General features: G+C 34.6%; 1 protein-coding gene across 3 annotated transcripts in view; it reads left to right on the top strand.

Moving 5' to 3' along the window:
- The window catches only part of slo (calcium-activated potassium channel slo), a 90,732-nt gene that overhangs the window by 70,428 nt on the left and 2,723 nt on the right, over nucleotides 1-17,581 (top strand). The window contains exons 13-25 of one of the 3 annotated variants that reach the window (XM_068774921.1): nucleotides 574-729; nucleotides 1,381-1,457; nucleotides 2,634-2,705; nucleotides 3,198-3,248; nucleotides 4,287-4,349; nucleotides 4,947-4,982; nucleotides 6,805-6,937; nucleotides 9,619-9,790; nucleotides 10,997-11,221; nucleotides 11,568-11,850; nucleotides 13,167-13,303; nucleotides 14,101-14,237; nucleotides 14,971-15,196. In XM_068774921.1, the coding sequence (XP_068631022.1) occupies nucleotides 574-729; nucleotides 1,381-1,457; nucleotides 2,634-2,705; nucleotides 3,198-3,248; nucleotides 4,287-4,349; nucleotides 4,947-4,982; nucleotides 6,805-6,937; nucleotides 9,619-9,790; nucleotides 10,997-11,221; nucleotides 11,568-11,850; nucleotides 13,167-13,303; nucleotides 14,101-14,237; nucleotides 14,971-15,196 (1,768 nt within the window). Of the gene's footprint in view, nucleotides 1-573; nucleotides 730-1,380; nucleotides 1,458-1,772; nucleotides 1,809-2,633; nucleotides 2,706-3,197; nucleotides 3,249-4,286; nucleotides 4,350-4,946; nucleotides 4,983-6,804; nucleotides 6,938-9,618; nucleotides 9,791-10,996; nucleotides 11,222-11,567; nucleotides 11,851-13,166; nucleotides 13,304-14,100; nucleotides 14,238-14,970; nucleotides 15,197-17,581 lie in introns of all 3 variants that reach the window. The other 2 variants (XM_068774923.1, XM_068774922.1) reach the window with 2 other exon arrangements.

The following is a 17,581-nucleotide window of genomic DNA, read 5'->3' as shown; positions in this document are numbered from 1 at the left end:
ATAAATCATGTGAAAACGAATTCACATGAATTTAAAAAATCTCGTGTATGAAAAATTTACACTACATCTGGTTTATATACCATATTCGATATTTCAAAGGAGGCTTGATCTTAAAAAATAAATAATTATAACTTTAACAACAATTAAAACTTGAATGAGTGGATTACATATTAAGATACGGTTTTTGTTTATCATCAAACTATACTAGATTATTTATAACATCATAATTGTCAGTTCAATAAAATAGATTTATTTTCATTTGTGTATTTTATGAATATTTATTTGACGAGCATAAATTCAGGTCAATAAAATTATCAAAGTTGTAAATTCATCATTAAAATACACTGAAAGTATAAAATTCCAAATAATAAGATGATTAAACAAAATTTGAAATAAGTACGTAAAATTTCAGAGTACGTTGTAGATTCAAAATTAAAGAACACCGAAATAAAATAATAATTTTAAAAATAAAATAATAATTGATACTCATTTTAATATTTTTTTTGTAAATAAATACTGAACACTACGAAATGTTAATAAATGATATTAAACACAATGACGCTTGTCCGCTAGGTTATGTTTTACGAAGTTGAAACTGCTTCTATTGGCCATCGAGATCAAAGGAGAAGAGGGCGCTGATAGCAAGATATCAATCAACCCACGCAACGCGAAGATCCACGCAAACACACAAGGGTTTTTCATTGCTCAGTCTGCAGACGAGGTGAAAAGGTAATTTTTTTAAAATTCAATCAGTTATAGGCAGTTTTGTCATTTCCTAATTATAGGTGATTCTAGTAAAAGTTTTAGATACAGTTATACAGAAAAATAATATTGTCAAACATTCGATAAGCAAGATTTCTTTGGCTTTAAAATTTTAAACGAAGAAGGTCTTCTTTCTGTTTTATGTCTTTTTCTTTGAATTTGTCAGCTGTGGTAAACATTGGAGATGGAGTAGACAAACGGTTTCCACATCAACGTATCTACTGCCTATTGAGAGTACCACATTATCTGTTAAGTAGTAATTTTCAATATTTGTTTGACAATCTTTACGACTCGACAATGACTATTAGGTTTTCTTCCTTCAACTTTGTCCATCGCAACCAATTCATCAAGGTTGTCTGGTTATGTTTAAACTTTATGACCAAAATAAGTAAAGATCAAGTCCACAAAGGGAAGGTGTTCTGAAATATTTCCTTTATATGCTATATCTAGGTTTAAAATTTTTATTATACTGAGAACCTTGCAAGAAACTAATGAAACAATTTTCTTATTTTAAAAATAGTGTTATGAGCAACAGCATATGTTCCCAACGACTATCAGTAAACAACATTATTTCGTTTTTAATTATACTTATTACGTAATTTATTATTTATTTTTCAGAGCGTGGTATTATTGTAAGGCTTGTCACGAAGACATCAAAGATGAAACACTAATCAAGAAGTGCAAATGCAAAAATTGTAAGATCATTAAATTAATAATTAGTAATTCATATTAAATTTCTGCAATAATTAAGTCTCTTTAAGAAATAAATAAGCGATACAATCATAATTCAACTGATGTTTGAAGTAAAAAAAACTGTGACATACTTTCTAGGGAAATATTTATATAAATGCAAATTCTGTCTGCCACTAAGTGTACACTATTATCTTTTTAAATTGTTATTTCTCCGATTATTCTAAGACACTGTTAGGGACTTGCCACAGCTAAATATTTTTATGACACTTTGTATTTAATATGTGAGAGATTAACGAATTATTCGGCTAAACTTTTAGTGACCGCACACCAGCGGAAGGTTGGAGCCGACATAGGTAACTTGCACCACACCTAACCCTACAGATTGACGTTTTCCATTTTTTTCGTGTCTATATAATTTTGAGTTGCTTTAGTGGTGTTGCGTCCGTACCGCACAGACTGGATCGGCTGCAAGGCGTGCTCGTTCCAACTTAATGTTTAGTCATCATTGTAAATATCCGCTCGTGTATGGATACCGCCACGACACAATAAAGCACTCTGACACTTCACCATTCCTCTAAGCCTATTCAGATTCCCACAGCTCTGTTTTGTTGAGTATCAAGTGCGTTTAGTGCATCATACAATCTTATATACACAATCAGGTATAGCACTTAGTTACGAATTAAATCACGATATTAAAATATTCTTATCAAATTCAAGGTCACAACTACATAGATATAAATTGCTATGGTGCACTTCAGAGCCCAGCACAGGCAGTAAACTTGCATGTATCTAAAATAAGTAGAATTGATTACCGCAAACCGCAATATGCACATTCATTATCTCGAGAACACTTAGATTGTCGAAACTTTTCTGTTACCATCGATCCACGGAAGCATGTCTCAGAAAAGTCCGAGTTAATAATCGCAGTTGCTAAAGTTGCCCCATGAGGAGTGAGCTTTGGAGAGCCGACGCTTTTTAGATAAGTTCCAGCTTGTCTGTGCTAATGGAAGTGACTAACTCACGGTCGATTGCGGTCGCTTGTCATACAATCGGGAGTTCCGATAGGATCAACTAAAATTATATGAATATGTTCTTTTACTTAATCCTATTGTCTCCTAAATTTCCCGACTTCGGAGGGAAGCGCTCGTACTTGTGCGTCAGCTTTTGGATTTTTACAGATGTCGGAATGATGATGATGCAGTCCGGAATGGTGAAACAAAATGTTAATACGTATCGAGATCGCGTCGATGGTACGAACGGAACGCGTACTATCACTGTACCGTACCTCACAACACCTATTTTATGCTAGACTAACCCTCGCTCATTACCACCTGTTTACAATATAAACTAATTCATTATAATCTACACGCAAACAAAATTCAAGGTAGTACTAAACTGTCACATGTGTTCCATCATGCCTTACTTCACAGTGCAAAATTTACATGAAAGGCTCAACTAACACTTCTTAAATTTGACATTGATTACTGAAACGCTTGTTGGCTTTTATTCGCTTCTGATTGATTTATAAACATTGACAGAATCTATTGATTTGGTGTGAGCTTTAGTAATCAATAGTCTAATGAAAATCATTTACAATTGTTCAATTACTCACATGTCTCGGCCTTGCATCGCTGTCGTCTATATATTGCGTTGTTAACCGGGTTTGTAATTGCCGGAGCTAATGAATAAACTTGAAGTGATTTTAACATGTTAGCATTAAAAACTATTGTTTCTCGGTTCAGTGGCTACCTTCAGGAAAGGTGTACGAGCCGTCCAGATGGTCGGAAGGGCAAGTACGTAACATCTTTAAGTAACAATTGATAAATGTCGTTGTGTTGTTTATACGCGAACAGTGCGAGTGTAAACCCACTGGGCGAATAGCGAAATCGTGTCTATATATAGTCTTGTCCACGTTATATCTATGTGCATCTATTAAACAGTTAGAGATTCTCTTTAGTCAATGTAAACGAGACACAAATTGTGATGTAATATTGTATTGGTGTTGTCATTATTTTGAACGATTGTGTATTTTTATATATTTGATCCCGATAATGCATCGATAGAGATTCTAATATTGATGTTGTGAGATGTTTATGCGCTTTTTGATTAATTAATATTTTTCTAATTATCATCGCCCTATTTAGGGAGCGTTTTGTTATAACTAGATGGCCCGCCATCGATAGAAACGTAAAGGGTTCGCAGTGGATGTTCACTGCATCCGTTCCCGTCGATAATCATGGTACAATTATATGGTCAGTTCGTAAATTGTCTCAGAACCATTTCCATGCATTAGCTAGGCCACTCATCACTGCTCTCTCCAAATACATTAGAGTTGGGTGGTAATCAACAGATAACACATCTATAATAAACATCGGTGACGATGCCCGTTTCATTTTCCCACATATTAGTTCACAGCTTGATAGTTAGATTTTTCTAGAATGTTTTAGATATATATTTAGATAATGTATGTTGCATGTGGATGTAAATTGTGGTTATAATACTTTATGCTCTTTTTGAATACTAATCTATATGTTATTTTGATAAATGTTTGTGACATTTAATGCGGTTTCACTTCAACTTCGAATATCTAAGTTTGTAAATTGTAAATGTATTATAATTTTCTTTGAAGGAGTTATACAAATCTAAATGTTGCTATTATTTTTCTGGTTAACTAAAACAAACTCAAGTGAGGCCGCAAACATTACTTCATTCATACTGATATATGACGTGGGACCGCCTGAATGGTCCGGCGCTGTATATTTGCGTTGTATACGTAGGTTTTATGGATCGAGTGGTGTATCGGAATGCGAAATTGTGCTGATGTTTTGCAGATGACCACCATCCTCCCCCTACCTTCACGCCGCCAGAGTTGCCCAAGAAGGTCCATGTTCGAGGTACATCTCAGGGACTGAGAGATTATTTTTTAATTTAATTTTATTTTCTTGTCATCGGCCCTCATGATAGAGCCAGCGTTGTGCTTTACCTATGAGTTACCGAGATGCACTTAGATGCTTTGACACGCCTTTTCACTAAGCACTATATTGGCGTAAGAGTCCGGAGTCCAGAATTCTGCTTTCATCGAGCATGATCCCGGCTATAACTGTAGTTATGTTACGTCCAAGCGGGCGTATGTTATTTAAAAGTTTAGGCAAATCTCAGAGAATCCCTACCTAATATATCACAAGGCAAAACTAGTTCTCCCACGTTTGCATATCACCTTCTCACATATTGTAACTAAAAACTTGGTAAAGGATTTAAAAATGCCTCTTGGTTAACTCTAATGCGGATATGTTCATCATTTCCGGTTGGTATCCTTGTAATGAGCATTACCCCATGTAGCACTGCATTGTCCTTCGGTATACTGTAACCTTTTGAATGCACTTTATTTCGCTTCATTTATAGATTTTCTATGTGAATAATGATATTAATAAGAATTTAATATTATTATTACGTAATTAGCCGACATTAAAATATTACGTATTGCTCTGCAGGTGAAGTTGCAAGAGAGAGAGGGGAAGATATAAGTTGTAAGTACATACTTTTAAAAAGGGACTAATTTTTTATTTCACTTCATAAAGAAGAGATATTATATTTAACAGTAGAAATTAAAAGAAAATACATGAGTGTTTATTAGTGCAATGAAAGTTAACATTTTGATTACAAAAAACAGCGCTATGGCATTATATTAAATAATTACTTAAAACACATGAAAACTTTTAGTAGCATCCTAATTTATTAAACATTATATACTTTACTTTTAGTCCAACGCCATAAGGTCTTTCTTAAGACGCATTAGATTAGTAATAGCATATTCACTATTATTTCGTAGGTTGACAAACATAAAGGTTGACATATACAGACAAATAGATGACGAATGAATTAATATAAATTCTAAGACATTAAACACCCGTCTGACTTTCTAAAGGCTTCTTTATGACGTAGCTATAGTGGATATTTTAGCATTTTCCATTGACGATTCTATCTCTTTTCTTCCATCGGACATCAAGATGCACGAATACACGAAACCCATACCCGGAAATTCCCCAAGCCCTTTTTGATGCCTTTATTGTGCAAATAGTCAGGAATGAAACAAAAGCAACCGGCGTCGTTATTTTTAGTTAACTATAACATGAGGGTATTCAAGTCGAGAGTTACTAGATATCTTTTGGTCAAGCATATACCATGGTAAACCCAGTCATCCGTGACTTTAATCGGCATATGACTACTAATGTATAAACGAATTTTCGCTGTACTTTTTTAGTCTCTGTAAATAAAATTAACTGTGATTTCAATCGACATGTAACTGCTATACCTCGATTAGAATTTCACAGTATTGGAAACTTAAACTTTATTTTATCATCATAAAAATTACTTCAATCGTAACCGCAATCGACATATGACTACTACACTTTGATGAGATTTTTACTTTATTTATTGTTTAACGTTGTCGTTAACACAACCGTTATAACAATCGGTATGTGACTAATACAATGTAATGCGCCTTGAACAGTACCGTAGATGCAAACTTTGTTTAGCATCTTTCATTAAGAAAATTCCTCTAATCGTAATTTCAATCGCCACACAACCACTATACTTTGATGAGATTTTCACAGCGTACATTATTTATCGTTAAATGCCTTTTAATACAACCGTTATAACTATCGGCATGTGACTACTACAATGTAATGCGCCTTAAACAGAACCGTAGATGCGAACTTTGTTTAGCATATACGGTACAGTTAAGAAAATTCCACCAACCGTAATTTCAATCGACACATTACTACTACACTTTGATAATATTTTCACGGCGTACGTTTTTAATCGTTAAACGCCTTTTAACACAACCGTTATAACAATGGGCATGTGACTAATACAATGTAATGCGCTTTGAACAGTACTGTAGATGCAAACTTGGTTTAGCATCTATCATTATGAAAATTCCTCCAACCGTAATATCAATCGACACATAACTACTACACTTTGATAAGATTTTCACGGCGTACTTTATTTGTCGTTAAACACCTTTTAATACAACCGTTATAACAAAGGGCATGTGACTAATACAATGTAATGCGCTTTGAACAGTACTGTAGATGCAAACTTGGTTTAGCATCTATCATTATGAAAATTCCTCCAACCGTAATATCAATCGACACATAACTACTACACTTTGATAACATTTTCACAGCGTACTTTATTTATCGTTTAATGTTTTTAATAATACCGTCATATCTATAGGCATCTGACCACTACATGTGACTAGTACAACCTTTTAATATTTTAATGTACCTCAGCTTGTTCTGGCTTCTACACCATGATTTAATTTGACATGCCGTTTACTGTGAACAGTGATAAACCGAAACCACCGGAGTGCAGCGCCTGCGGCTCTGCTATCACCAGCGAGCAATCAACTCACCAACACCACCACCACACGCCAGGTCAACAAAGTCAAACCGAACGTCAATAGAGCGCCACCAGACACGTAAGTCAAAACTAAATTGGAATTCAATAACAATATTTAATGTGTAAATACTTCGTATATTTAAAACTTTTGAATTATTTTCGGTATATTTAAATTAACTTTATATACAATTCATTCAGCATCAAGAAATTATTTATTCGAATATATATACTCATAAACTAATAACCGAAGAATATGAATATGCTAATTGAAATTTTTATCATTCATCATCGACGAATTTTCAATACAATACTTGCGGTACTCTAGAGGGAAGATCCTAGGATTATTATAACAAAAAATATTGAAATTTTGATGGTAAATGACATATTAGATTCTAAAAGAATTAGTGTATGAAATAGAACGACCACTATACGTATAAATCTCGGAGAAAAATGTTGACAGGTTTGATTTCTTTTTTAGTAGAGTAAGGAGACTTATTTTTCTAAATATTATCTCTGGTAAGTAAATAGTCTTTGTTTCAGACTATAGACGCCCACTACAAGGCATAGGCATCCCCTAAATATATGTGTGGAAGTATATACTATTATTGCCACGCTTAGCAGGCGGGTAGGCAAACGCAATGTAATATTATTGTACTTAGAGGGCGTTGCTGTTCATCCTCTGTACATTTGTTAGTGGGCAGTGGTAATCCTATGTAATTAAGTATAAAGTTTGAATTATATGAAATTATATTCCGGGAATCAAACCCGCGACCTATGATCGCAAGCCTCAGTCCTCCAAAGCTGGGCTACCATTGCTCAGTAAGTAAGTACTATACACCAAAGTACAAAAGAAATGGGAAAATTGTTAGAAATTGAAAATGAGCAAAGAAAACATGCGATTTTTAATACTACGAAAATTTATCTTCAGCTACAATTTTTAGTAGAAGTTTTTATCTTTGTCTTGTAAAGTACGGCTGAAAGGAAACGAACTAAATCAAAAATGGGATTGTAAGGATTAATAAAGTCTACGTCTAAATGTGTTTGATATATTAGCAGGCTACGAGTGTAAAGGTTATTTTATATCATGAAATATATTTATTGACGATTAAACTTGTTACCTTTAGAACAAAAAGAAATGTCAAAATCGTTTACAAGACTACACTACTAAATATAAATTTAATTTTATAATCACTTTTTAAGAAAATATTGTACTAGAATGTAAGATGTTTTCAGACTTAAATATATACCATCCTATAACAATGTCATTTCTTCATATATATGTAAATCATTGCGCTAAATATGTAATGACATACAACTATTTATGTTATGCGAACTGTAAGGAGGAATAACTACTGATACACTGATTACGTCACATTATTTCTCTAATTATAATTTATCTGTCGCAGCTTTATACTGTCCTTCGATGTTTTGCTGTAAGAAAGTTTATTTTCATGCACAATGTGCACGGCACTTATGAAAAAAAATCTGTTTATTTATGTGTATAATTTATAGCGTTAATTGTATAATCTATCACAGCCTGCAAAACCCTTGAAATAGAGTCGATTCTTTGACCCTGTGTTCCAGGAATCCGCCAGACCAAGATACGAATTACCAGGCCTATCATCTTGCCTACGAAGTGAAAAAGCTAATGTAATTCCATTAAACAATATATCAGCTAGATATTTTATATTATTTGTAGATGAAATAATTGGTTTATTGAGATTTATTAAAAAAAGTTAAATTTTCTTTATCTGTAGAGCGTTAGAAATGCTTGCTACACGTGTTATTAGATATTTTGAAACGGTTTCGTTTTATAGTCTGTTTAATTTCAATATGTGTTAATTTTGCACACGAGATGCGCACGGCAAATTTTGTATTAGTTTTAAATCGAAGCATGCTTGGGCTACAAACGCTATTGTAGATACCTTTTTTATTTTCACTACTATACTTTTTTCTATTTATTAGCCTAATGAGTTAATTGACCAAATTTGACACTACTCACAGACAACATAAGCACAAATGACACGGTTGTTTTTTTTAAAAAAAAAAGCATAAGTCTGCATTTTTTTAATACATTCCTCGAGATTTATACATGAAAAATATTAAAAGCAATTATTGATATATATTTATAAATAAGTATTTTTTTATATCTCGTATTTATGTTCCTGATCCACATCAAATGAAAAATTTCTGCAATTTTCTTTCAATAAAGTTCATAGATGCTTTACATTTTGAAACCTTTTATTTTACTTTAGGAATTTAAGTAATTTATGATGTTTATATATGAAAATAAATAGGTGCTTATATTTAAGATAGTATAACAACAAGAGAGGTTTTTTTTATTGAAGTTACAATAGCACATTGACATCGTTGACAGCCATGTTCAATAGACCGAAGTTTAATTAAAATAATAATATTATAAGAAACTAATAGGCATAGACTAGATATTTATATATTTATATCATTAACGTTATTAGATTTCTACATGACGTAAGTATTGCTGTATACAATTTCATCTATCCAAGAAAGCCCTTTTTTTTATTAAAGTTGCACACGACACATGGCAACACTTGTGTATAAATATTTAACAAATTTCGCCTTGCCTTACCACGCATGCAAAAAATTATACTCGAATTAAACATTTTTCTTCTCACTGCAATAAATTCTGACTTATAAATGACGTTCAAATAAAGCATCACACCACAAGTATAATTCTACATTTCGATCCACAAACGTCAAGTTGTTTTTTTATCTGTGTAGGCCAACGAGTCGAAGCAGCGGCGGGAATCAAAACAGCAACGGCGTGAGTCTGCCGGCGGGCTTGGCAGATGACCAGTCGAAAGATTTCGACTTCGAAAAGACTGAAATGAAATATGACTCTACTGGAATGTTCCATTGGAGTCCCGCCAGGAATCTGGAGGATTGTATATTAGTACGTACCGTTTTATATGAGTAAAATGTAAGCTTTATTTACTACATTTATAACTTCTTAAAGACACGTATAAATATTGGACAATTTTATAGGACACACACGACAAATGTCAAATAGATTGTGTGTGAAAAATTATATGCAATCTGTTTAGAACTATTACAGTTGCTTAGATAATATTGCAAACGATATGCAACTGACGTCATAGTCAATTTGACAGGGAGAACGACACAATATCTCCAAACTCGTTACCGAAACCTATTAATTCATTTATTTTGAGTTATTATAATATAATGTGACAAATATTTATTCTGATTTTAAAACTAAAATTAATCCATACACACAGACGAGTTACATTAAGAACAATGCCAAATTGGTTAATCGCTATGAATACATTCAGTGAACACAACCAATTATGCAAATATTTGAAAAAACGATCAGTATCAAGCAATAAACTATTTGTTGTCCGAATTTAATAGAGAATGTTTTCATTGGATAATTTTTCGAGTGTAATTTTGTTTAAATCTAATCAAAGTAATTTTAAGCGTGCCAAAAAAAATTACATTTTTGAACACTACTTTTTTGAACCCTTGCGGGTGAAATTTCTTGAAATCCTTTTTCGAATCTCTAAGGCTTATGGTTCTACAGATACGGTGACGAGTCGATATATAAATGAAAATCTCTTATATGTAGATATACCTAATATATCTAACCACTCTGCAGCTAATCGATGTGGTCAGCTTACACTACTACTGGTGGTCAGTTCTTCTCAGGCGATAGACACTCACTGCAAAGTATAGGCTTTCCCCAAACTACTATGTAGTCGGTTGACCTAAACGGGGCGTAACCAAGCCACATCTCCTCGTCAGCACTCGAAGAGCCTTTCGGCCATAACAGTAATCGGTTATTAGTTAACTAAAGATTAAACTACTCGTGGTTTTTACTCATTAGTTTTAAACACATACATGAGACGATGATTTTAAGCAATATGTTTGTTTGATTTTATGTCACGTTTAGTATTGAATTTACTATTTATTAACGTTCTTAAACATGTGCATTCGTAAATAAAATTATAAATATATTGTTTTATACGTTTACTTATTATTGTCCATTGGTTTATTACATCGAAATATTTGAGAAGAAACGATATAATTATATTTTTTTATTTAACTTTAAGTTGTGTAATGTAATTTTGCTTTGTTTTTACAGGACAGAAATCAAGCGGCCATGACAGTGTTAAATGGACATGTGGTGGTGTGCCTGTTCGCGGATCCAGACTCCCCTCTGATAGGACTAAGGAACTTGGTGATGCCGCTCAGGGCCTCGAACTTTCACTACCACGAACTAAAACACGTCGTCATAGTCGGTAGCGTTGAGTACATTAGAAGAGAATGGAAGATGTTGCAGAATTTACCGAAGATCTCCGTTTTAAATGTAAGTTTTTTTTTCATCTTCACCTTATAGGATGTCCACTGGACATAGGCCTCTCTCATAGGTTTCCGCTACGACATGTTGAAAGCTACTAGTATCCGGCTTATTCCGAACACGTTAACAAGGACGACTATCCAGATCGTAGTTCTATAATTTATTTATACTTTAAATTTTTAAGACGGTAACTTGTGTCATAACATAATATTTAAAACAGTTATTAACGTATACAACCTAGCATAGCCAGGGCTGTGTACGCCTACGATAGGTAAACATATTTCATTTTGTACTTAGATGAATGAAACTGATGTAAATTTATAAATATTTGAAATAAATAAATAAATAAATACAGGGATCACCGCTAAGCCGAGCCGACTTGAGAGCAGTGAACGTGAACCTCTGCGACATGTGTTGCATCCTGTCAGCGAAGGTGCCTTCCAACGACGACCCCACTTTAGCAGACAAGGAAGCTATCTTGGCATCGCTGAACATCAAAGCGATGACATTCGACGATACGATCGGCGTACTGAGTGCCGGGAACGGGGCTGCCCCGCCGCCACAAGGCGCCCCCGCCGCGCCCGTGCTGCTGCAACGCCGGGGCTCTGTCTACGGTGCTAACGTCCCCATGATCACGGGTACTTACTCCTCATATCCTACTTCTATTGTTGTGACCCTCTCGTATAAACTAAAGCCGATAGGCATAGGCATCGGTATAGGCCTCCCATAAGACCGCCACGATGACCGGTCTTGCGCTACTCATGTCCAGCGACTTCCTGCGACCTGGACCAAGTTGAAGGTCCACCTAGCGGGGGGCCTACGCAGGCCGCGTCTACCGGATTATGGCCGGCACTTGAGAACCTTTCGGCTCTAACGGCCGACGCTTACACGAGCTATACTCACCGTACACTACTACTTCGCACGAGTAATACTTCGATGTCGATAACCTTGGTTCTCCTGCTAATCTACTATTAAAAATACCCCATTAGTAGAATCTACAATAAGAAAAGGACCAATATATAGTTACTTCCGCCAATGCAGTAGTAGTCATACAATAAAGGGCACCGCCCGCCCGCCCGCTGATAAATGCGCATGCGGCAAACAATGCGAATTACACAACTACCACCGTTAAATCACTCAACACGTGTTTCACCCCTCCACGGCGCATCCTCAGGAGTAATGTTACACCGATTAGTGCCAAACATTTCTCTGCACTTTATTGCACGACTACTACTGCATTAGCGGAAGTAGCTATATATTAGTCCTTTTCTTATTTAGGATGGACTTCCGCAAAATAACGCCTGAATCCATTAGATAGTATCTACAATACCTTACTCGGCAACATACAATCTAAATCATACTTCAGCGCGAATTTTCGGTGTACACCCCAGTGACGTACAGACTAAAAGCAGGTATTGTGTAAAAATATATACATACATCGACTTCGTCAAGGTTTCAGCCAATAGACGCCCACTGCAAGGCATAAGCCTCTCCCAAAGATATCTATGGAGGAAAATACCGTAATCACCGCGTTTGGCAGGCGGGATAGCGGTTGGATTGTGCTATAATGATACGTAGAGGACGCTACTGTCCGTCCTCTGGAAACTTGTTTTTGGAAATCGAACCCGCGATCTACAATCGCAAGTCTCAGTCCTCTACAACTGAGCTACCACTGCTCAATGATTTATATTGCATAAATAATTATTAATTAAAATTATGATTATTAAAATCCAACAAAACTATAAAGTATTAATATAAAGGTCAGTAATTTTATACAAAACACTCGTACTTTTGATTCAATTAATTTAAAGAAATAGTATATTAAGTGTAAATTTTATTAATTATATCTTAATACGTTAAAAATAAGGTATAAATTTCAGATATATAATTCTCATATCAGCGCATGTTTGTAGCCATGTCTCTTTGTTTTATTTCATGTGAAATGTTCTTTCAGAGCTGGTAAACGATAGCAACGTGCAGTTCTTGGATCAAGACGACGACGACGACCCCGACACGGAGCTGTACCTCACGCAGCCCTTCGCTTGCGGCACCGCCTTCGCAGTCAGCGTGCTTGATTCGCTCATGTCCACCGTACGTCAACTATCACCCTATATCCTAGAAAGTTCTAGTTTAAATTCCATATCACGAAGCCTTATTTATACTTCTTCGTTTGCCACTATTACTTTCAAATAATAATAATTTATTATATAAACTCTATATTATATTCTCTCTCTATATTTATATAAACTCATAATAAAGTAGATGGAATGATATTCGTAAAACTAATATCTTATACAGGATGATTGAAAACCAAATCTGTCTAACTAATTTCACCATGAATTTAATATGAAGTAATCAAAATAAGACAACTACATATTAAAATTAATTATAGTTTACTATTTGTCCTTGCAGGCTTTGTATTGTAAGTCATTGGCCTCTCTCATTCCTATACTAAAACTAAATATATAGATGTGACATATTTTAGAGTAGGCACACGTTTACACAGGTTGATTCAAAACAGGTGTAAAGGGTTTTTGCTGACAAATAACTTATACATTCACCCCTTTAAAGCTTTTTTTTAAAATACCATGTATATATGTAGATAGACGTTTATTCTAACATACGTTTATATTAGACTTTGAGCAGTGATAGCCCAGCGGTAGACGACTGGAACTTGCGAACGCAGGTCGCCGGTTCGATTCCCGGGATACAAACGTACGTTATTCTTAAATACACACATAGATTTGAAATAGGTATAAAACTTTAAAGCTTTTTGTTGATAACACCAATTTAAAGCTCTTTCACCAATAAGCAATCATCCTGTATGTTATGCGTTAACGTTATTTTAGTTGTACAGTGATACTGCAACAAAGTATGTTCCATTGCAGACATACTTTAATCAGAATGCGCTGACTTTGATCCGGTCGCTGATTACGGGCGGTGCGACACCTGAGCTCGAGCTCATTTTGGCGGAGGGTGCTGGCTTGCGAGGCGGATATTCCACTCCGGAGAGCTTAGCCAACAGGTAAGTCTATAATAACGGAAATAACTCTAGAACCAACTTATGTTATCGCCTAATTGCTAACCTAGCGAGTCCCGACTGTAGACACCGACACACACTTTATTCAAAAAAAGAACAAACTAAAAAAAGAAAAAACCTCTTGCCTTAGACGATGGACTTTGTACACAGGATGCGGGTGGACAAACTTTTAAGTTATTATTTTTACAGGTATATAAATAGCCATGTAATTTTGACAGCAAACATTCGGTGAAAGCGTTCCGAATGGAACTAAAACACGTGGCTTACTTCACACAACAATCTTTAATTTCATTTAGCATAGATCACCTATATCTGATCCTAAGGTTCTCTTTAACTTAAATTCTATTTAGTTATTTGCACTTTATTGTATATCATAGATAATAACTAAAAGAAGTAATTTGTATAGCGGTACAAATGGTGGTCTAATCGCTTGAGGCGATCTTTACTAGACAAAATTTGTATGAAGATGAGAGGCATGGAGAGGGCAGTTCAGCATGTACAAGATAGAGAGATAAGAGCGTGTACATACAAATACATACGTTACTTTTCCCATAAAATTATTATTGAACAAGTAATTTGTTTTTATAAGCGAAATAAAAGTAATAATTTATATGACAATTATGAATAGTCTCTGTATTTCTACGTGCTAGATTCCGTATACTATAACTAACAGTGTATGTACTGGAATGTGTTTGTTGATCTAATTAATGCAATACAGGGATCGCTGTCGCGTGGGCCAGATATCGTTATACGACGGACCGCTGGCACAGTTCGGCGAGGCCGGAAAGTACGGGGACCTGTTCGTAGCGGCTCTCCGCACTTACGGCATGCTCTGCATCGGGCTGTACCGCTTCCGCGACACCTCATCATCCTGCGACGCGAGCAGCAAGCGTTACGTCATCACCAACCCACCTGATGACTTCTGCTTGCTGCCCACCGACCAGGCGAGTTCTGTCAACGTCCTCATTTCATTTGGATTCAAACAATTTATTCTCATAAAACTTATACTATGTTTGCATATGATGAGCTTATATCATCGTCATCATTTCAGTCGTGGGATGTCCACTGCTGGATACGGGTCTCCCATATAGATTTCGAATAATACTGGTCAAAAGCAGCGCCTGCTTTCAACGTATTCCGACGGCCTCAACAAACTAATCTTACCAGGTCTTTAGCGGCTATTTGTTTTGCGCGCTATGTGGTCTACCCACTAACACTTGAACTTGCCAATACGCCAGCTTATATCGGTCACTTTCGTCCGTCCAAAATGAGGAGATCCTCATTCCCGTTTTGATTTTGTAGAGAGACCTTAGTCATAGCCCACTACATGACTCGTTGAGTGACTAATAAATACAAGGTTGATGGGAAATTAATGTTGATATCTAATGATCCTGCTGCGGGAAGTAAGAAGGTATTACTACCTAGAGCAGTGGTTCTCAACCTTTTTTCACCTGCGGCACATTTTTAACTATTCTGAAATCTGGCGGCACATAAAGAAAAAAAACCAACAGAAGTTTTTTTGTTGGCATGACAAACTGAATAAAAAGAACCATAAAAATTGTATTATATGTAAATAATCTAAAAATACAACAAAATGGCCAGTTTTCTTAACGATATAAAATTAAAAGCTAATTAACTAAACTACTTTAATGAGAAATTTGAGCTTGATGTTTTTCGATAATTTCATTTATATTTGGTCGTAAAAATGACAATGCTACTCTCATATCGTCTTCTACATTTAACAACCTTGATCTTTTTTTAGTTTTAATATTGGCTAATGCTGAAAATCCGAATTCGCACAAATAAGATGTGGAAAATTGTAATAGAATATTTAAAGCTTTTCTAGATAAAAGTGGATAGATGCATCTGATTTTTATCCAAAATGTATTAAGTGATTCTTCAGAATGTTTTAAAATTAAATCTCGATTAGTTGAAAGCAAAATAAGCTCTTCTTCTTCATTTAAAGTTAACTCAAATACAGCAGTGTCCGTAATTAGAAATGGGTTACGAACCCAATCAAACTTATTAATATCCAATTCCGGGAAATAATAAACAATTCTCTCCTCTAATGTTGTCAAATGATCAAGAACAATTTGTTTAATAATTTTATACCCGTCTTTAGGAACTGATTCGAACTTTTCTAAATTACCTTCTTGGGCTTTCTTTTTCCATAAAGAAATTTGTCTTTTTAACCCCACCAACTTATCAGTTGAATTTAAAATATTTTCATTTGAACCTTGCATACTTGAATTAATACTGTTAAAAATGACAAAAATATCTGACAAATAAGCAAGTTTCGTTGTCCATGTTAAATCTTCTAATATTTCAACAAATTCAATATTATTATTTTGTTCAAAAAAAGCTTTCATTTCCTTTTTTAATTTTAAAACCCGAGATAAGACTTTTCCTCTGGATAGCCATCTTACTTCAGTATGGAGTAGCAAAGATTCATACTTGGACTCCATTGCTTTACATAGTTCCTTGAATAATCTGTTTTTCAATGGTCTTGATTTTATGTAATTTACCATTTTAACACATTGCTCCAAAACTATCTTTAAATCTGGTGACAGGAACTTTGTTATAAGAGCTTCTCTATGCAAAAAACAATGTGTAACTATTATATTTTGATTCAATTCTTTTACATAAGATACAAATCCTTTAATATACCCGGTCATTGAGGGTGCACCATCTGTGCAAATTCCAATACAAAAATTCCAAGAGACATTTGTTTGTTCTAGATATGAATTAATTACTTCAAAAATATTTTTCCCGGTTGTAAAATTTGACAGCTCCCGACAACATAAAAATTGATTTATAATATCATCTTCATAGATAAATCTAACAAATGCAATTAACTGAGAATTTCCTGTGATGTCGGTGGTTTCATCTATTTGTATTGCAAAAAAGGAATTTTGAAGATTTTTTGTAGTATTCTGCTCGATATTTTCTGATAGATCTTTTATCCTGCGATGTATAGTGTCATTAGAAAGGGGTATTTTGGAAATTTCAACATCGGCTGATTCACCAATCATCGTTTTGACTATTTTACGGCAAGCAGGTAATATAATTTCTTCTGCTAAATTATGGGGCTTCAATTTTACTGCGATCAATTCCGCGATTTCATAAGAAGCAAACTGAGCTTTTTCGGACACACAAAATTGTTTTTTAAAATTTTTTCCTTGTTTTACTTTTGTTGAAAGATACGTTTTAAAATAGTTCTTATCTTTGGTTGATAAAGAGGGATGATTGGTAACCAAGTGACGAAGAAGTTTGCTAGGAACCATAGCACTATTTGATAATTTTAAATTGCATATAATACATTCTGGGAC

Source organism: Battus philenor, unplaced genomic scaffold, assembly GCF_028537555.1.
Source record: "Battus philenor isolate CCGP_79_NKW_IND1 unplaced genomic scaffold, ilBatPhil1.0.hap1 SCAF_8, whole genome shotgun sequence".
In the NCBI taxonomy this organism is placed as follows: Eukaryota; Metazoa; Arthropoda; class Insecta; order Lepidoptera; family Papilionidae; genus Battus; species Battus philenor.
This window is presented reverse-complemented; position numbering and strand designations above follow the sequence as displayed.